The 21,103-nt window shown below is 46.3% G+C and overlaps 1 protein-coding gene, 1 long non-coding RNA gene and 1 other non-coding gene across 4 annotated transcripts in view; 1 reads left to right on the forward strand and 2 right to left on the reverse strand.

The window, feature by feature from the left end:
* Positions 1 to 604: 604 nt before the first annotated feature.
* LOC143838562 (uncharacterized) lies at positions 605 to 5,038 on the reverse strand. 2 transcript variants are annotated; one of them, XR_013231421.1, is made up of 2 exons: positions 4,802 to 5,038; positions 605 to 4,303 (listed from the first exon to the last, which is right to left on the reverse strand). It is a non-coding gene; the product is annotated as an uncharacterized LOC143838562 (long non-coding RNA). The 2 variants fall into 2 exon arrangements; XR_013231420.1 differs by having other exon boundaries at positions 4,724 to 5,038.
* Positions 5,039 to 5,077: 39 nt separating this feature from the next.
* Positions 5,078 to 5,150, forward strand: TRNAT-UGU (transfer RNA threonine (anticodon UGU)). The gene has a single exon. It is a non-coding gene; the product is annotated as a tRNA-Thr (tRNA).
* A 978-nt stretch (positions 5,151 to 6,128) lies between these two features.
* The window catches only part of HHIPL2 (HHIP like 2), a 28,092-nt gene continuing 13,117 nt past the window's right edge, over positions 6,129 to 21,103 (reverse strand). Inside the window, exons 5-9 of the mRNA XM_077340086.1 lie at positions 18,975 to 19,101; positions 17,471 to 17,616; positions 15,215 to 15,296; positions 11,279 to 11,361; positions 6,129 to 7,614 (exon numbers count right to left, since the gene is read on the reverse strand). Of these exons, the coding sequence (XP_077196201.1) occupies positions 7,202 to 7,614; positions 11,279 to 11,361; positions 15,215 to 15,296; positions 17,471 to 17,616; positions 18,975 to 19,101 (851 nt within the window). The 3' untranslated portion in view covers positions 6,129 to 7,201. The remainder of the gene's footprint in view (positions 7,615 to 11,278; positions 11,362 to 15,214; positions 15,297 to 17,470; positions 17,617 to 18,974; positions 19,102 to 21,103) is intronic.

The raw sequence follows: 21,103 nt of genomic DNA on the forward strand, positions 1-21,103 counted from the left end.
AGCAGGAGCTGCCTACTCAGCACTGATTTAGCTGGAACTGTCTCCCTTGGCAGCTCAGTTTAAACTGAACTATGAACGGTTTAGTGAGCTCTGCTGGATGGCATGGATCAAACTGGGCTGCCTAGCACACCCCAACGTGATCCTGCAGAGAGCTCACTCTCCACTGGATCAGCTGTGTGGCAGGGTCTCCTGGGTTCTCCTATTCAAACCTAGAAGAGCTCAAGCTGATTCTGCAAAGATTAGCTCTTTGGTGGTGTCTCCTGGGCTGCCCAGTTCAAACTGGGCAGCCCAGCAGATCTCAAGCTGGAAAGGGAGAGCCAGCATAGATGCAGCTTCTCTACGGCCCTTTCATGATTCCAATTTCTGTGTTCTTTGACCTTCTGGACCATGACTTGGCTTGTGCGCCTTGGATTTGCCCTTCTGGTTTGATGTCTGGACTCTTGAATATCTTTGCTTTGAGTCTGGTTTGGACTATGCCTGTTTCTCCAGGGGCCTGCCTGAACCAGGATATCTTGCTTGTTTCTTAAAGAAAACCCTGCTGGTTATGTTAAAGCAGGACCTGTTGGCAGAGTCTAAATATCCATAGAAGCTGAGCACACACTGATTGAGAACAAGGTATATTTACTGCATAAAAGAACAAACTGTATAGGAAGAGGACTAAATATTCTCAGAAGAACAGGGAAAAACCTGGATGAGCCAATCAGAGGCAAGAAGGGGAACTATTTGAAATAGGTCCTTAATCTTGTCCTCTTTACTCCCCCTGCAGGATTTTCAGTCACTTCTTTGTATAAATACACAGTAGATCTTGCATATTCTAACACCCCTTCTCAAGAGATGTGCCGAGTCCATCTCTTGTAAAAACAATCAACATAAAAATGAAAATCTACTTCTTGTCTCTGCATCTGGAGTATAGGCACTACTCTTATTTTCCTTGTTCAAAACTTCTTTGGTCAGTTTTTCATTCCAGCAGTTTGCAACTAGTTTTAGTCCATGTATGATTTTTTGTTTTTTGTTTTTGTTTTGTTTGTTTTTTGCAGCTTTCATACTAGGTACTTGTTTTGGGATTGTTCAAATGCAGGTGGCTGTTCCATGCAGGCATCCTTTTCTTTCCATGTAGGAGTGTTATTTTTATGTCTAAGTAAAACTTGCATTTTCGCAAAACTTACATTTTCTTTTCTGCTGCTATACTCAGGAGCATTCTTATCAAAATATGTCCCACTAATGTGGCGAAGGTCTCATTACAGTGTTCATACGTTTGAGAATACTCTTTGGCTACCAATCTTGCTTTGTATCTCTGAACTTCTGCATTGTACTGGGTTTTGAAGACCCATTTGATTGATTAATTGATTAACTGATTGATTGACTGACTGATTGCATTTATAGAACCACCTTCATGGCACAGCCATCTCAAGGTACAACAATTTAAAACCAATAAGACAATGAACAATAAAATTAATTTTAAATTACTTTAAAATTATCACAAAACTGCAGTCATCATCCTTCCTTTCTCAGGACTAATCCATCTGGGGTGTTTGGAGGGGGGGCTTTTAGGTGGCCTTTATTTGCATCCTACCACTCTCTTATCTGGAGGTAGTTCAATGAGTGTCCATGTCTGATTTTCTAATTAGATTCAATCTCTTATGTTGCCTTTCTCCAATTTCCTGCTTGGTTACTGGGCATTCCTTCTATGTCTTTCCATGTAGAAGGTCCCATCACAGTTTCTGTATTTGTCAAATAAAACAGTCTTTTGGTGGTTTTTCCTTCTTTGACCTTCCTGATCATCCAGCATCTGGTTATCCAATTTTTCTAATTCCTGAGGCTCTGAAGATGGGTCATGTATGTGTTCAATAGTGCTTAGGAGCACTGCTTTTAAATGCAGTGCTTTGTCTTCTGTTTGTGTGGATTCTCTGATGTTCATTCTTTCTGCACTTTTTCTCTCTTTCATCAAAGTAGATTTTCACAGTCACAGTTTTTGGGTTCAAAATTCTATATCCTTTGCATTCTAATGAATAGCCTACAAAGATTCTTTTTTCTATCTTTAAATCCATCTTGGCTCATTTTTCTTTTGGAATGCACATACAGGCTCTGGATCAAAGTGCTTTCAGATGCTTCATGCTGAGCTTGCCCCCGCACTGAAGAGAGAGGGGCCAATCTGGAGGTGCAAAGCGCCTTCTGATTGGCTCCTCTGCCATTCGGCGCAAAGAGGCCACACACACCCCACTGGACACTCCCTGTAGGCGGCGGCCTGGCCGCCACTGCTTCGCTCCCTGCCAGGAGTCTGCTCTGCCGGCCCCTCCAATCATGCCAAGTTTCGCCTTGAGGCCGGCCGCCCCCGGAAAAGAGCCACCCCCCCCCCAAGAGCCACTTCTTCCACCTGCTGTGAAGGTCCCAAGAGTGTGGCCAGCTGGTGAAGGGGAGTACCGTCCACACCGGCACAACACTGGCAGTCTACCCCACACTGCCACAGGACAGCAGGACCTGCTTCTCCATGCAGGTGAGGGCCCGGGGTCAAGGGAGCCGCATTCTGGCCTCCACGCTGTGGGAAAGCTCCCCGCCCGTGCCTTAAAGCTAGTCTTGCATATTTCAAGAAGACCCACTCCAGGTTTGGGAGGCCTGGGTCAGACAGTGACTTTCCCCCAGCCCCCATGCCTCCCTTTCAAGCCCCACCTGCATGGCCCCATGCAGCCTTTTCCCTCTTCAAAGCCCTCATACAAGCTGCAACCTCTTTTCCTGATAATATTGGCTTGTGCATGTAGCTTGCAATGCTATCACATGCCCACAAAGAACACCCCCCCCCCATGTACTGCTGGACATCTGGGAGCATGGGTGGCACAACACTTTAAGCAGGTGGGAAAGGACATGCATATAGGTGACAGGGGAAATGAGTAGACCCTGGCAGCTACCCCAATACAAGGAATGCCAATGCCTACTCATTGAAGTATCTAATATAAACTCATCTTGTACAGACATTGGAAAGTAGAGGGCATTTCTTCTTCCATTCTGTCAATATCTGCAGGATTCTCTGTTGACAATGATTGAGCATCAGGTATTCAGATAATCTAGATGACTTTTGTTTCCTTCACAATTAGTCTTGAAAGAATGGAAAGCTAATTCTCTTTTCTTCCTTGTGATCCATTTGGTGTCCTCAGTCTTTACTTTGTTCATTCTCAAAAGCTTTTTTCCCTCGCAGATCAGGAAGGAAACAATTGAATCCCTACAACAACCAACTGGAAATGGCAGAAGTGGTTCTACTACCCTTGGATAGTAAAGTCCCAGAGTCAATGGCTCTCAAGCAGCAAGAGCTAGGAAAAGCTGCCTGACAACTTAGAGAGCCGTTGTCAGTCAAACTACACAGCATTAACTTTCATCACCCAGTTATTAGATTTATAGACCGCTACTCTCAGCCAGGCCAGTTTGTGGTGGTTTACAATAGAAATATCAAAGATATAAAAAACCATTAAAACCCGATGCAATTTCCTCAAATGATGACAGCCACAGTCAATATCCTGCTCTCCTCTTCATACCCTCGACTCTTCTGCTTGCAGTCGTTGTGTCCCAACAGATGACCTTAGGTGATTTAGGCTGGGGGGGTACAGATTGTGAAAGTACTTCTCACCATCTCTCAAGCGGCAGACACGCACGTGTGGAAAACACCAAAGCAGCAAGTTGTTTAAAACATCCGTTTTCTGTATTGATGGATTGCAAGGCAGGAAAGTTGGCTCAGGGTTGCATTTCCACTTCCATGTATGATTCTGGCTGTGAAGCACTTGGCAGGACTTTTGACGTTGCAAGTGATGGGATAAATGTAAAACAATGCAGCCTCATAGGATGGCTAACCTCCTGGTGGGGCATGGAGATCTCCAGCAATTACAACTGATCTCCGGCCCGTGGCTTTGGAGGGAGGATTCTATGGCATCGCATCTGCTACGCTCCTTCAGGTCTCCAGCCTCAAAATCTCCAGGGATTTCCCAGCCCAGAGTCGGCACTTGGTCCCCCGTCCCCATCATTTTGTAGGCGATTCCCTATGAGAAACTAATGATAAGCCCATCGGAGTCCAGGAGCACCTTTGAAATCCATATGATTTAGGAGGGAGGCCGTAAGCTTTTCTTTGGCAGATGGGCAGCTGATGAAGGGCCTCTCTGACTCTGGAAAGCTTCTATGTCCTGCAATCTTGTCAATCTCGAAAGGGCTAAGGGATCCCAAATCTAGCCGTTCTCCTGCAGACCAACACGAAAAGCCCCTGCAGTGAACTGAATCATGGTGTTGGTTGTTCTTCCTGGAATTGTCATTGCCTTTCTTGGTGCTAAAAGAACAAACCAGAAATTTTAAGCGCCACGCCTTCCCCCCCCCCCCCCCCGCGCCCCCGCCAGACGCCGGGGGGCTGAAGTTTGAGGAGGGCCCCGAGACCCGCGTGAGCTCCCACCCCCACCCATCCCCGGCCCGGCCCGGCCCCGGGGAAAGAGAAGGACCCTCGCGGCAAACGGTGGGAGAGGAGACTCGCTTTGCACTCTTTCCTCGCTTGCCCGCCGGGGCCAAGAAGGAAGGAAGCTCGTTGGTTGCTGAACGCTGAACGCGGAGTTTGCAACCGGGGCGGCCAAGACCGAGTAAACTTCCTCGGGGTTATTAGTCCCACGCCCCCCCCCCCATCAATACATAAATCATGTGACCTCCTCGCCCCCCCTCCCCCCTCCCCCTCCCCCCTCCCAGGGCGGCCTCCTCGTGCCTGCCCTCCGGCCATGAGGCTCTCGGCGTGGCGTTCGGAGAGGGATCGGCGGCCGTAAATATTCATCTTTGGATTTGCCTTCTGTGCGCCTTCAGCGTGCTCGCGAAATGCGCGTTTCTTATCCGAAGTCTTTCCTCAAAGGGTCAGCTGCAGGAGTTGCAATCTGAAAGACTGCTCGTTTCTTTGTTTTAGAAAACATCGTTGTGTCTAAATACACCCGAAACGCCCTCTCGCGTCTCTAATTGCAAAGGAAAGGAAATTTGTTGTCTCACGACGGCCTTGCATCTCGTTTTGTTAGGAATGTGTGGCAGAATAGTACAGTACCATTCATTTGTATAAGGAGAATTGATAGGTGGCTCCATAGCTCAGTGGTTAGAGCACTGGTCTTGTAAACCAGGGGTCGCGAGTTCGATCCTCGCTGGGGCCTCAACTTTCTTTTAAGGTTTCATTATTATTATTATAAAATACTTATATTTGCAATTTTAATGCAAAGCATTTAATATAGAAGCTCATCAAAAATGCTTGGTATAGATCGACTATCATCGCTTTGTCAACTGCTGCTAAAAATGTAAAACTCAGAGCGAGGGCGACCGTTTTTATTTTAATTCCACACGGGTCGAAAACTGACAGTTCCATTTTGAAATGCAGTGTGTATACAAATGTTAAAATAATGATCCCAATTCGTTCTAGAAGGGAGCTGGAGCTTCAAAAAGGTGGGCGGAAGGGGCGGCGGGGCAGCTACCGACGCTGTTCCGCACTTTCGCCAGCATGTGGCGCTCCAGGGCAAGGATTCGACAGGCTTCTGCTTAAGCGTCAAAATGTAGATCAGAGGCGGATTCCAATGTGTTCATTAGAAGCAAGGAAATTTGTTCCGCTTTGGCCGAATGTAAACGAATATCTGGCGCTACAATGCAAATCGAAAGGTACGCTGCGGTTGGAAAGTAGCCAGGTGCCCCCTGGAGCTTATAAACAGCCACTCATGAGAAAGAGCTCAGTTGTACAAACTTGCGCCCTCCTACTGTCCAGTTGAAACGGGGGTGGGGGTGGGTCTGTCTGCCATGCAAGCATATTAGACAAGTTCCCAACAGCGTTATGGCATTTTAAATTGGGCCACTCTACCAAAGTAGCAGGCCACCCGATGAAAGTGATTACCAGGCGGTGTTGGTCAGCTAAGGATTAAAAAAAAATCTTCTGCTTATTCCTCAGTGATGGGTCCAGAACCATAAAACTTGGGGACAGTTTGTTTAAGTAGCAAACACACCTATAGATAGTATCTGAGTTCTGGCTTACAGAAGCTCATGCTGGAATAAAATGTGTTCTTCTTCCAGGTGCTAGCGAACTAACACAGCTACCCTCTAAGGTTATTGTGGACAATATCAATCATTGGTCATTACCATAGACAAAATAGTCTCCCTGTTCAGATGCACTATATGCTGTTTCCCAAATGTTGGGAATGCCTCTCACTTTCCTGCCATGCTTGTGAGCTTCACAGGGTGTCTACTGTCTGTTGGTAAACTCAACATAACATGGTGTGACTCTGCAGTGGTTCTTATGTACCTGTCCTCCACTGTGTCCACCGACTATGAATGTTCCAGAGTCCTCTTTCTGCCTAATATGAAGAGTTTAAATTACAAGTGCCCCTCAAAGTTATGCACTGGATTGAGTCTGACAGCTTCAACAGAACTGCTTTCCCATCCTTTAATGTCATCACAGGCCCATCCTAGGGGTACACTGATCTTGATGGCGAAATACACTTCCTGGGATCTAGAGGATTGCCTTACAAGAGCAGCACCCAAGCGTGGAACACTTTGATTTCTTTATTGCTTTGTCCAGTATTTAATTGGTAGAGACAGAAAAAGAGAAGGCAACTCATTCAGAAAGTGTTACAAGTGAAAAAAGAAACACAGCGGAATTAATGTTGTTTGTTGTTTGCTCCATTCCCATTAATGAAAATGCAAACCTCCTAAATCATCCTTTTTCAGCTCATTTAAGGTACCATATTCAGCCCCCTTTTCTCAGATTAAGGTGCTCATCTATTTGATACCACAAGTTATTTGATTAAACCTTTATTGTAATTTCTCTTTCCTTCTTTTTTATTTTAATTGAAGCATCAGCCATTCAGTGGTATAAATCAATCACCCAGCAACAGTCTCACTGGAGCTACTAGAAATGCACTCCCACAAGTGGTCCCCAAATTACCTCCTTAGCTTGATGGTGAGGTCCTTAGAGTAAGGTCTGTGAAAGGCAATAATCTGGAAAACATCTGGAGCAGATAAATTCCAAACTGAACATACATATTATCTAGTCACAGTCAATGGACTAGCATCTGCTTATACCAGGTATGACTGTTCCTCCCATCCATTTTTATGTGAAAACTATATGACAATTTGACTCTTTCCAAGAGCAAAATGGTGTCTACATGAATTGCCCAGCAATCTGATCCACATTCACTTGATTCTTCTCAGGTACATTAGAAGCTCAAATCTCACCTCTAGAGATGAATCTCTTTGTCACCTTTTTATTTTGTTTTTTCTCCTTAGCTGCTGAACTCAGCTTTGAAACCTGTGGAAGTTTCTTCTTGGCTCTGTTGAACTGTGACCCTTTCCTCTTGAGAGGGGATGCTGCTGCTCTGGAGCTGTGTGGAGTCCTTACTGTGTGCTTCAATCCAGCAGACTTGGCCTTAGATCCTTTGGCTTTGATGGGATGGGCCTTTGGATGCTTTTTACCGTGCCCAGCAGACTTTGGCTTTCCTGGCTTGTGTTTTTTGGAGCCCTTGGGGGATGCAGGCCTCTTAGATTTGGGGCTGCTGGAGGATGCTTGTGTTGTGGTGTTAAGGGCTGTTTTAGGAGACTTGGTTGCAAGCAGTTCATTAAGCAGTTCAGGGACAGTCTCTGCAAAAAAAAAAACAGTTCAAAAGGTCACTTGTCTATATTGTGTTTTAATATTGATTGGATAAAAAGGTTCTCCTCTGCTAACCATGCAGCCTTCTACCTGCAGAATGAGCCTCCCACCTATTTAACACACCCCTTCCGCCAGAGCAAGGGCTAGGGATGCCAGTCCTCAGGTCCCACCTGAAGATTTCCCAGTTTTATTGCTCATCTCCAGGTGACAGAGATCGGTTCCCCTGGAGAAAATGGCTGCTTTGGAGAGTGGACTCCATAGCATCATACTCCACTGAGGTCCCTCCCTGTCCCCAAATCCCACCTGCTCCCAGCTCCACTCCCAAAGTCTCCAGGTATTTCCCAATCCAGAGACAGCAAACCCAGCAAGAGCTCCTACCATTTGAGGAAGGTGCTACTGTTAGTAGAATGCATCTGTTGGACCCCACTCCATTCATATTTACTTAGTTTCTTATATTTATATACCGCCCTCCCTTGCAGCTCAGGGCAGTTTACATAGAACATGGGAGAAATAGGAACTGTACGGTGAAATTCAATCATAACGACAGATAAAACAACAGTAGTAACAGAGGTTTCAAATAACATTCCAAAAACTAGTAGTAGCAACGCTGCTTGGTTCAGGATTCAGTTGATGGGGAGGGGTTATGGGGGGCCCAGTAGATGTTGGTTCAGTCGACCTCAACCAAAAGCTTAGTGGAAGAGCTCCATTTTGCAGGCCCTGTGGAATTGTGCTAGCTCCAGCATGCTCCTGATCTCTTTTGAGAGCTTGTTCCACCAGGTGGGGGCCAGGACAGAGAAAGCTCTAGCCCTGGTTGAGATCAGATATGCTGGACCAGCTGTAGTTTCTAGATCAAGGTTAAGGGTAGGCCTGCATAGAGCGAGTTGCAGAACCCCAGTCTAGAGGTGACTGTCACATGGATCACTGTGGCTAGGTATTCGAGGTCTACACAGGGTGCTAATTGTTTGGCTTAATGCAGGTGGTAGAATGCCAGCCATACTACTCTTGTGATCTGTACCTCCAAAGAAAGGGAGGCATCCAGGATCACATCCACAATGGGCAATCAGACTTCCTCACTTGGACCCTTCCTGCCCAGCCAGATGACCTCTATCTTTGAAGGGCTGAGCACCAGACAACTCTGAGCCACCCCACCAGACATCTGGCTAAGGGCTTTGGGGGTGAATCAGGGCATACATCCATCAGGAGGAAAAACTGGGTGTCATCTGCATATTGATGACAACCCAGCCCAAAACTCCACACCACCTGAACAAGAGGGCACATAAAGATGTTAAATAAGATTGGAGAAAGGACTGCTCGATTATTGTTTTTGACAAGGCAGTCATGTTGGAAAGTGCCATGAAGTCACAGCTGACTTATGGTGACTCCATAAGTTTGTCAAGGCAAAAGATTGACAAGGGTGATTAGTCATTGCCTTTCTCAGCATAGTGACTTGGCTTCCTTGATAGTCTCCCATCTAAATGCTAATTACGGTTGACCTTGCCTAGCTTCCAAGATCTGGCCAGATTGGTCTAGCCTGAGCCATCCAATGTCTCTTGACAATGGACTTCCCCATGAACAGCAGCTCACAGATTTGCCAGCAGTCAGTGAGGAATGGCTTCCATGGCTAAGAGAAAAGAAGCATCTTCTCCTGTCCTTAAACAACTATAGATCATTAACATAGATTGGGGAATACTGGGACCTTTCAGTGACCAGAAAGGGGCTGGGGCTGGAAGCAAAAGGGAAGAAAAATGCTCAAACTACCGCACCATTGAACTCATTTCTCATGCTAGCAAAGTTATGCTCAAAATTTTAGAAGCTAGGCTCCAGCAATATGTGGACCAAGAACTTCCAGAAGTACAGGCAGGATTTCGAAGAGGCAGAGGAAGTAGAGATCAAATTGCCAGCATATGCTGGATCATGGAGAAAGCTAAGGAGTTCCAGAAGAACATCTACTTCTGCTTCATTGACTATGCTTTGATTGTGTGGAGCACAACAAATTGTGGCAAGTTCTTAAAGAAATGGGAATACCAGAGCATCTTATTTGTCTCTTGAGAAACCTATATGCAGGTCAAGAAGCAACAGTGAGAACTGAACATGGAATCACTGATTGGTTCAGAATTGAGAAAGGAGTTCGGCAAGGCTGTATACTGTCGCCTTGCCTATTTAACTTGTATGCAGAGCACATCATGAGAAAGGCGGGATTAGAGGAGTCACAAATTGGGATCAAGATTGCAGGGAGAAATATCAACAACCTCAGATATGCAGATGATACCACTCTAATGGCAGAAAGCGAAGAGGAACTAAAGAGCCTGTTGATGCGGGTGAAGGAGGAGAGTGCAAAAGTTGGCTTGAAACTCAACATCAAGAAAACAAAGATCATAGCATCTGGCCCTTTGAATTCCTGGCAAATAGATGGGGAAGAAAGATAGTGACAGATTTTATTTTCCTGGGCTCCAAGATCACTGCAGATGGGGACTGCAGCAAAGAAATTAAAAGACGCTTGCTCCTGGGGAGGAAAGCTATGGCAAATCTAGATAGCATCCTAAAAAGCAGAGACATCACCCTGCCAACAAAAGTGCATTTAGGCAAGGCTATGGTATTCCCAGTTGTATGGCTGCGAAAGTTCGACCATAAGGAAAGCCGAGCGTCAAAGAATTGAGGCTTTTGAACTCTGGTGCTGGAGAAGACTCTTGCAAGTCCCTTGGACTGCAAGGCGAACAAACCGGTCAGTCCTAGAGGAGATCAGCCCTGACTGCTCCTTAGAAGGCCAGATCCTGAAGATGAAACTCAAATACTTTGGCCACCTCATGAGAAGGAAGGACTCCCTGGAGAAGAGCCTAATGCTGGGAGTGATCGAGGGCAAAAGAAGAAGGGGACGACAGAGAATGAGGTGACTGGATGGAGTCACTGAAGCAGTAGGTGCAAACTTAAATGGACTAAGTTCATGGTGGGTTACAAGAATTTATTAAATCCCCAGTAAAGCCCCACATAAATTCCAGCATACAATACAAACAACTTGAGGCTGATCTTAACCCCCCCTCCCCCGTCCACCAGACAGTGCCCATCGTGGGAGGTAGGAGTTCGCCCAACGGACCGTCGTAGCCTAAGGAGGGGCCTCTGATCTTACTGCCCTGGCCTCAACCAAAGACCTGGTGGAAGAGCTCTGTCTTATAGGCCCTGCAGAACTGTGTTACTCCTTCTTGAGCCTATCCCTGGGGGGAAAGGGGGAATTCCAAGAGAGGCGTGGCATCATTTCCTGGAAGTGACATAAGACAGTTGCTGATGGCTACCACCTATGTCCCTGCCCCTGGTCTCCTGCTCTTGTGGGACTGTGTGTGGGCAGAGGCCTTGCTTCCTATTAGCTCCCCTGAGCTCACAGGGGAATGCAAGGCTATAAAAATGTTGTTGACATACGCTTATGATCCTGTTCCTTCCTTAAATTAGCTTACTAAAAGCCATACCAGACAGAAATATTTCAAAACCTAGCTGACTGTCTGAGTCTTCAGACTTCATGGTTAATGGGAGATATTGGGCATTTTATTTAAAAAAAATGTTTACCTTGTTCTGCTTTGAGTGTTTGTGTTATTTATCCCAAGGCTTCATCTCAGAGCAAGCAATTGTCCCACATACCAAAAAAAAAAGTTTTCAATGACTTACTTGCAAGTGGAGAGAATGGGATTCGCTTGCTCTTCGTTTTCACTGGAACAGGGTTGCGTTTGCATTTCCCCGGTGGAGCCCTCCTAGAAAACAAATTGGGTCATGTGAGCTACATGTGTCTCAGAGAGAAAGTAAAGGCGGTATTGCCCAAGGATGTCTGTTATATCGGTGTCTTTCATTGATCATGAGAAACAGTATTCACCAATCACCACTATATATTTTCAGAACAATATAGTGTTAAAAACATTGCCTTTTTTATTGAATCAGAATTGGATTTTATTCCCAAAATCAAGAATTCCAGAAATGAGATGAGTGTGTTTTCCTTTGTTTCTGCTTAATTAGTTGAAGCCGCAGTATTCACAAAACTAAGGAAGTGTCAGTCATAGGGGTACCTGCCCTCTGGTGGGACCTGGGAATCTCCTAGAATCAAAGATCATCTCCAGACCTATTTCCCCAACCCAGAGCTGGCAACCCTGACAAAAAAATTAATTGTGAGTGTGCTTCTGAGCTCTCACAGTTATCTGGTTCTAATGCTTATCTTTTTTTGGGGGGGGGGGGTTGGGGGGGAACACTGTTGTGGTGCTGGCATACGGTGCATAACCCCCTAATGACATGAAAGAAGAGTTGGTTCTTATATGTTGCTTTTCTCTACCCGAAGGAGGCTCAGTGGCTTACAGTTGCCTTCCCATTTCTTCCCCCACAACAGAGACCCTGTGAGGTGGGTGAGGCTGAGAGAGCCCTGATATCACTGCTCGGTCAGAACAGTTTTATCAGTGCTGTGGCGAGCCCAAAGTCACCCAGCTGGCTGCATGTGGGAGAGTGCAGAATCGAACCCGGCATGCCAGATTAGAGGTCTGCACTCCTAACCACTACACCAAACTGGCTCTGGAATCTGTTTCACTACACATCCACAAAGTAGCTAATAACCAAAAATCATACTAGATGCACTATTTATTTATTTCTTCATTGCTGTCAAGTTGCACCCTGTCGGGTTTTCAAGGCAGGAGACCTTCAGAGGTGTTTTGCCATTGCCTGCTGCTGCGTAGCAATCCTGGACTTCTGAAGCAGAGGCCAGGGGGCCTCGTTGGATGCTCATCCCTACTATCAATACATTTCTGACTCTCAAAATAGTTTCACTTTAAAAAACTTCCTTTTAGAATTAAAAGGTAACAAATTAAGAAATAAATGTATAAATATTCATGCAGTGCTAGTGGCTAGAGAGACGAGGGATGGTGATGCTGGTGAGAGATTGGCACAGATGTCACTGCAGATGTGGAGCAGGACTCACAAGCCCATAGCTTGAAAAGGCAACTCTGTGCACCTTTATTTATCATCTAGGGTTTGCCCATATTTTATGGGAATTCTGTCTGCATTTATGCCCAAGGAAAGTTGGTTCGCGGAAGACATTGGGGAGCCACAGCATGGAAAAATGGATCTTTGTACTTACTTTATATATCTTTAAAAGTTAAGGCTACCCATCAAATGCAGCTGAAGCCCGGGGACAAAATGAGCACAAACATGAAAGGTGTTGAAGGACATTAGAGAGGCAGAGCTTCCAAGGATTGGCAGGGCACATTAAAAACAACAACAAACAGTTTTTTCTGCTTCTCCCTTGGCCAAAGGAAAGCCAGCAGATTCATGTAGAAAACATTACAAAAATAGTTTTAAGGTTGCTTTGAGAACTTTTGCAGTTGAAAAGTAACTAATAGAGGTATTAAATCAATGAAAGAAAACAAACTTTCTGCTAATAAATAGGAAAGCATCGCCATCCCAGAGAAATTTCAGCCTCCCTAAGATTATGCCAGAAACCTGGCTAGGTCTGTGTACCATCAGTTCCTTGAATGCATCTCTCACAGCTGTGCATTTAAAGGGCAGGCAGAGGCTGCCTGATTTTCTTGAGACCACAGAGATCCACTGCCAGGCGGAGGAGCAGTACCTAGCAAATGTTCCTGCTGAACAAAGCAGGTTCAGATGGGGGGGTTGGGTTTGACAAAATGCTGTCCAGTGGCCCTAGGGTGGCCAGCTCTGGGTTGGGAAATACCTGGAGACTTTGGTGTCTTGCCAGATCAAAGTGGCAAATGATTCTTTTCTTAGGATTTGAAAACAATAAGCACACCAGTGTAGAGATAGATGGGTTGTGGTTTATTACTTATCCTTAACACACCTGCGGCTGGCGGACGCAGCGGACTAAATGTAATGTAAACGATGCATGCGCGGAAGTTGTCATGAACCCCGATTCATGCCATCTCGGCTCTGCATATTCTCACACCTCTATACTTCCCCTGGCTGCATCTAGCCAAGGCCGTAAAGCAATAAACCTGTCCTTTGAGAACTTCACTCCCTTCCTTTCCCAGAGGGAGAGGGCTCCGTCTGAATGTATCAATCTTACTGTAAGTGTCCTTGCGGAGACAGCCGAAAGTCTCAACAAAGTGCCAACCGCTTGATAAGATCCCTGGCCATCTGGCCGCCTGAGAACCAACTTGTTTTCGCCACCTTTCTGCTCTCCCGCCGAAAAACCTTCTACCCCCGCCCCTACCTGGTGCACCCTATAACTACCCCTCTCATTCCCCTTGTACTTTGTTATTATCAAGATCTTTGCTTAGGAAGATCTTGGCCTGCTTAAGCATACTGTGGACTTTGCATAATAAAGCTACTTTTGGAATTTGGAACCGGCTGTTGGATTTCGAATGCGCTTTCAACAGAGGCTCCACAGGCTGGGCTCAGCCTGATTCCTGACAGAAGTCTGCACATGCGTGATTTGGTTGGATGTCGTTGCGTTGTTGGTTGGGGTGGCAGGTGGGGGGTAAGGAGCAACTGAGAGGGAGATTTTGGGGTGGGTGGGTCCGGGGGTAGGAAGGTTGGGGGGGTTTGGGGGTGGTTCGCACCGGGTGTCGCCTTACCTGGGTGGGTCCGGGGGGGAAGGTCAGCTGTGGAGGGGCGCAAGGTGCCCCTTACCTGGTGGCGGGGCCAGCGGCTGTCGTGTCCAGGACTCCAGCGCTCCTGGCATGGTCGCCGGAAGGTGTGGTGGGAGGTAGGGGATTCCTTCCCCACTCCCCAGGCAAGTTGGAAGGATGTGCAGCTGGAAAGGAGCAGGGCCGCCGCGTCAAGGACGCGGCGTCCCTGCTCCTTTCCCCGCAGCAAGGCGCAGAGTCTAGGATAGGGGAAGCAGGCAATGGGGAGGTGTGCCCTTAGCATTTTATTTAATACTGTTCTGCAGGAGTGGTTACAGATAATTAGCAGGCAGTTGCAATATAGGTGTTCTAATAATTTTACAGCAATCATATATGCCTAACGAGACTGGTTCTAATTTCTAATCAGCTGCTGGAAGCCCAATCAGCAGCAGAAATATGGGCCCCAGCCTAGAGTGTATCCAGTATCCAGTGCTAGATCTGTACTGAGCTCCCAGCATCCAGCTGACAGCTACTTTTAAAGCTCAAGCTAAAAACCAAAACAGGGGGGGTCTCTTACAACTCTTACAACAAAACTCTTTCTTCATAATAAAAAATAGAGGCTGGTGAAGTCTCCCAATTATAGCGCACCACCTGTTTTTAACGGGCTGAGATCACACGAATCTTCACTGTAATGAACAGTGGCCAGTGTTGGAGGGGGAGGCTCAATCCTGCCAGGAGTGTCTAATGCCGCCATTGCCATCAGACAGGAAGAGGGCACCCAACAAGCACTGCTTCTGTACAGGCTTTCCCGAGGCAACGGAGCCTTGGCAGCTGCCCAACGATGCCCCCCAAGCCCGTGCTGGTCCTGACTCAGGGAAGGTCAAGACTGCTGTTGGAGTGTTGGAGAAAAACACAGCCTGTTAACTAGCCAAAGAGATTCACACCTCCAAAATGCATTGTTTAATTTCAGATCCCCTTTGAGATAACGATGGGTATATAAAAAAGCAACAGAGCAAGGAAATGTATGCATTTCAAAGAAGCCAACCTTGCAGGATCCACAAATTTGTAGAGAGAGCCATGAGGTGCATAGGCACTGGGATAGGAAGTAGCCAGAAAATAAAGTTCACCTGGAATAAACAGAAAGGGAGGGATAAAGGCAATGCCTGGTGTACAAAGAAGAGAAGACAACCATGCAAGGGGCATCAAGAAGACAATGGGATAGGATAGTGAGGTCAGCACCTTCTCTCTTGTTAAGTGTCATTCCTTGTCTGTTTCCAGATGGCTACTCTCAGGGTGATCCCCCCTCAGTCCCACACTCAGGGCCATTCCGCACTCGTTCAAAATTGCACAATGCTTGCAAATTGAAATCGCTACTTTTTTGCTGTTATGCACAACGTCGTTGACAATCTGCAACACTCCTGAAACCGATCCGCAAAAAGCGCTTTGTTGTAGCGCTTTCAGGGAAATCCCAAAAAGTGGATTCACCCTCCGGAAAGCGCTACACTCTTGCAACCAATCTACAACACTAGCGGGAAAGTTTTGTGTGTTACCATTGTTGCGGTTTCTGCAAAGTCCCTCCCCCTAGCTCTCTCCTCTGATCTTCCGGCGAAGCGATCGCCATTTTTTTTTCTCGGAGCTAGCGGAGATCAACGCACCGGCAAGCCTTTGTTTACCCAGCGAGGCTTCCCCGGCTGCAGTCCCTCCCCAGAGCTGTTTAAAGTCACCAAGCACCAAGCAACACAGCCCCGTTTGCTGGTTTATTTTCCCTTTATTTTTCATTCTATTTTCGGCCAAAAATTGCTCCCGTGCGGGGGGGGGTATTTTTTTTCCACTCAGGGGGAGCATGGCAACGATGAAACGGCAGCTCAAACACCACCTGCTACCTAGATGGGTCTCTCCGTTGCAACGAATCAACACAGATTCGTTGCGATGTGTGTTTTTTTTAAACCTTCCTTAAAGGGAAAGGGGCTTTTGGGGAGCATGATAATGGCCGCCCGTTGGCTGCTTGATGGCCAGGGGCGGGACAAAGCTCGGCAATATCACTTCCTGGCTAGCGATTTTTGCCGAGACTGGAAACCTGTGGGAAACGATAGAAAAGCAACTGGATTCCACTACAAAGGCAGGTATGCATAACGACGAATTCCACTATTTAAAATGGCGTTTTTTCGTTCCGCAACCAATTTGCTACATAGATCCTGGTGCGGAATGGCCCTCAGTCTTAGCCTCTCTCTCAGCTAGAGATGTAGTTAGGAACCTCTCTGTCTCTCTTCTCCCCTATCAAGTATATTCATTCCTAAATAAGTCTTTATCTGAAATTTAATCTGCTAACAGAAAATTGTGCAAAGTGATCAATGTTTGATCTATTATAATTGTTTCTTAAATGGTCCCTTCACAATTTGTGGCTCCCACCAAACCAGGCACCGCCTATCAGCTGCATGATGTAGCCTGCTGGGTGTCTGGCAAACTCCCCATTCTTGCAGCATCAGGCTGGCAATGAAAAGAGTAGCCCGTAATGGGCCATCTGATGTGGCTAGAAGGCTGCATTTGGTTTGGTTGGAGGGGAGCTGAGCAAGCCTGAACTGACCTCTTACTAAAACCTACTATTTCGTGTTGTTTCTTTAAGTAAGCTTGCCACTGCTGTGAGAAGAAGAAGAAGAAGAAGAATAGTTGGTTCTTATATGCCGCTTTTCCCTACCCGAAGGAGGCTCAAAGCAGCTTACAGTTGCCTTCCCTTTCCTCTCCCCACAACAGACACCCTGTGAGGTGGGTGAGGCTGAGAGAGCCCTGATATCACTGCTCGGTCAGAACAGTTTTATCAGTGCTGTGGCTAGCCCAAGGTCACCCAGCTGGTTGCATGTGGGGGAGTGCAGAATCGAACCTGGCATGCCAGATTAGAAGTCCACACTCCTAACCACTACACCAAACTGTGTATACCCACAGCGGTATGGCTGCTGTCCCTCACTACCACATATACCTTTTTTTCCAAATTGCACTTGTTGAATTTTCATGCTATTGTTTCTGGATTGCATCTACTGTGCTATCCAAGCATTTAGGAAAGGGGAGTGCTCACTTGTCCCCCACTTCCCCGGGCGGGCAGCGCACATTACTGTGTGTATAAGCAGAACTGGGAACTGGCCAAATCGACACAGTAGGAATTTTTGCTAATCACTAGAGTTCACAGCGGTGCCCTCTGTCGTCTGCATTGTCCCCAAAGCGCCATCATTCTCTCTATTAGACTCCTGCTAGTTTTCTGAAACAGAATCCCACTTTCCCCAAAAGCCAAGATAATAACATGCATTACCTGCTTCATCCTCTGCAAAAGAGATGATGAATTTACTATAAGAGCTGATCAGCCCTGGAAAAGCACAGGCTTTAGTGCTACCAATGCAAATATCTTGCTTCTTCCATTTATTTCTCCTCTCATCTTCCTGCAAAGCCATAAGGCGACTGGGTGAAAATAAAACCTTATGTTTTATAATTGCATAGTTCAACTGTACCATAGAAAATTCATACTGAATTGCTACATCACTAGTTGGATGAATCCCTGTCCTTTAACTGAGGTTATTTCTACATTTAGTAGAAATGGTCTTGAAGCAGATGGGCCATAGTAGTCTTTCTAGCTGCAATTAATAAAGGTGTTTTGGGCCTGCACTATGGTTGCCAGCCTCCAGATGGTGGCTGGAGATCTCCAGGGAATAGAACTGATCTCTAGGTGACAGAGATCATCTGGCGAAACTGGCTACGTTGAAAGGTGCTCTATGGCAATGGTCCCCAACCCCGGTCCGGGGACCAGTACCAGTCTGTGTATCAGTCGGTACCGGGCTACGGCTCCTCCTCGTCCTCCTCCCCGGCTGCTGCCTCGGGGGGCTGCCCTGCCACACTGCCGCCAGCTCACCTTTGGTGCTCTCCAGCGGCCGCCATGGCTGAGGCTCCCCCTCAGCATGGCACTGTGCAGCTGCTGCTGGCAGCGCCCCCCCAGCAGGCGGCAGGAAGTCAGGGGCACTGGCAGGAAAGCAAGTGGAGCAGGGGCTCAGGCAGCGGCAACGTCCCTTGGCAAAAGACTACCCCCCGGTCCTCTTTAAAATTGTAAAGCGTTGACTGGTCCCCAGATGTAAAAAGGTTGGGGACCATTGCTTTATGGTATTATACCCCATTCAAGTCCCTCCCTTCCCTCAGGCTCCACCCCCAAAATCTCCAGATATTTCCTAACCTGGATCTGAGGACCCTAATCTGCACAATTCCACTACCACTTAGCCATAATCTATGCATCGTATGCCCTGAATAGAACAGGCTAGCCCAATCTTAACTAGATCTTGGAAGTTAATCAGGGCTGCCCCTGGTAAGAATTTGGATGGGAGCTACTATGCAGCACCAGACAATGGCAAACTGCCTCTGAATGTCTCTTGCCTTAAAACTCCTATGCTAACTTGATGACAAAAAAGTATATTCTTTAACTAGTCTGGTAGGACCCATCAACTCCTACTGTGATGAGGTCCATCATCTCCTACTCATCTTTTGTGACATATAGCAATAGGAAAAGATGGGATAGCATTTACCTCCATGCATCCAGCTGTCCATTTCTATACACCAAGCCTCTATTAAAGCGGCCTGCTGGCTACCTTAGATATATCTCCACTGTTGCCTGATAGTTGCCTTCTGGGCCAAGTTGAACCACAATCTAGAAAGCCTTAACATTTAGGACACTCGTTCAACATACACTGAATGATCACTAAATTAACTTGGAACTATGAATAAAGTTCATGCAAGTTGTACTTACTGTCCAGTAGAAATTAGTTTTTTCTTACCCATTCATAAAGTCTCCAAAGATGTAAAGGCCATTCAGGTTTGGAGATTCACATCCTCTGTAAACATATCCCCCTGTGACTGATTTTCCCACAGTGTGGTCATAGGCAAATATTGGAAGTATATCATCTGTTAAAACAGAAAACAAAAACTTCCAGTGAACAGACTGCCTTATGAGGCCGCACTATAAACCGACAGCTAGATTCAAAATCAAATAGTAAAATCAGTACAGTTTGTACATAATGTGCCATCCCTACCAGTGGGTGAACTTGTATCATTTTAAAGAGCTTTCAAGCTGCTTTCTTAAAGTACAAAATGATAGTTTCTGCATTTGCAGGGGAATATAAAGGCTCTTTAAAGGCATGACCCAAGGAGAGACTGGAGGAGAGAAGGGCCAAGCCAGGCTTTCTCGGTGAGGGCTTCATGAAACCCTGTGTTTTCTTGATGGTCCTGGAAGGGTTTGCTGAATGGGTGGGAGTTAATTAATTGTTTATATAACTTTTTTAAATTTGTTAAACGTTTATTGGGTTATATATGGTCTTGTTGAGCCCCCCATTGGCCAATGAGAAGGGGAAGGGCCCCGAGTAGGCATGTACTCAGCTATGCTTCCCAGCCATATTCTGCACGATCGTGCCACTTCTGGGGTTTCTCAAAGCCTGAAGAATGTTTCAGGGGTTTCTCAGCAGTAAAGAAAATTAAGAAAGGCTGGGCCAAGCACATACCTTCACTTATTTTGACAGAAAATAATAGAGGACTCAAGTTGTTAGCCTATCCCTCAGCTTTCAGATTCTGCATCAGTTTTATTATGCAAAAGCATGACATCACTTCTGGGGTTCCACCACAGAGCTTCCAGTAACTCCTAGAGGGATATAATCTCTCAGGTTTTCCCAGGCAATGATGTCAGGCAATCGCTAATAGTGCCCCCTGTATCCCCATCCCCCAGACTCCCAAGTTATATCCAAATTTTCCACTATAAGACAGAGTGCATGAAAAGCTGAGAAAATCCTGCAAGCCAGTAGGATTATGGAAGTAACTGAAGAGCTAGTGCTAATAGGCTGGACCCCAACATAGCACCTATCGTAAGTCAGACAACTGCCTCTTCCTCTGAGCATGAGAAGATGGCGGAATCAGGAGCTACACTGGTGGAATGCTCATCTGAGTAGCTGGATTTAGAGGCAGATATTAGGGTTGTTCTTTCTGGCAGAAGACAAAGGGACAGAAATCAGTTTGTCTCTCACCTCTGGGCCAGTAGAGCATTGTAGACAAAAGGCAAGTTTTACAGCTCAGAAGAGGCAGAGGCCAGATTATTAGCACAGCACTGCTCAGCCTTGACTCCTGACATCGAGTTGGTACAAGCCCAAGAACTTGATGAATGAAGAACACCTGGGTTTCACTAATTAAGTTGATAAAAGTAAAAATGGGAGACAGAGCAATCTGTGGCTGCAACTTTTGCAACCATGGTTCTGATCTCCAAGTCTTGGTAAAACAGAATATTAGCTGTGCTTCATTATAAATATTATGTTTATTTGCAGAGAGAGAGAGATCTTTCCTGCCCTGCCTGTGGACCTTGAACCCCAGTCCTCCCTACTTCCTTTGACAGAAAAACTGGCTATTGTGGACTGGTAAGTTAGTTCTGCTTTGTTTATTATCTTGTCTTGTTATCTTATAATTGCCTCTGGGCCTCCCACTAACTCCCAGGCAGGGTAAAAGAGTCAGACACTGGCCTGTACATGACAGCTGGTTTATTATCATTGCCTGAGTGTGTTCTGAAGACTATGTCGGCAAGCACCAGGCATAGCCTTGAATGCAACAGTACTCATAAGAACTGTCGCCAATACTTTTCCTGTCATGTGACAACAGTTTTTAGAAAGCGGGTGAGGTGGGTGCTTTCTTATCAGGGTTAATGATTAGCTGTTGGAGAACTAATTGACTGTGCAAATTAAAATAACTTTATTTCAGTGGTGGCTGCCGTCACACGCTTCCCTTTCCCCAGTGTATTTCTTAAAATTACTCCTCTTGCCTCCTGCAGTTGGGCTTTGCCTCCAGGTGTGTAGCTCCCCCTTGTCAGAATTACAAAGGTGCTCATAGGCTTCAAAAGGTTACAGGGGTGGGCAACTGTGGCCCTCCAGAT

The sequence above is a fragment of the Paroedura picta genome, chromosome 1 (assembly GCF_049243985.1).
Source record: "Paroedura picta isolate Pp20150507F chromosome 1, Ppicta_v3.0, whole genome shotgun sequence".
NCBI lineage: Eukaryota > Metazoa > Chordata > Lepidosauria > Squamata > Gekkonidae > Paroedura > Paroedura picta.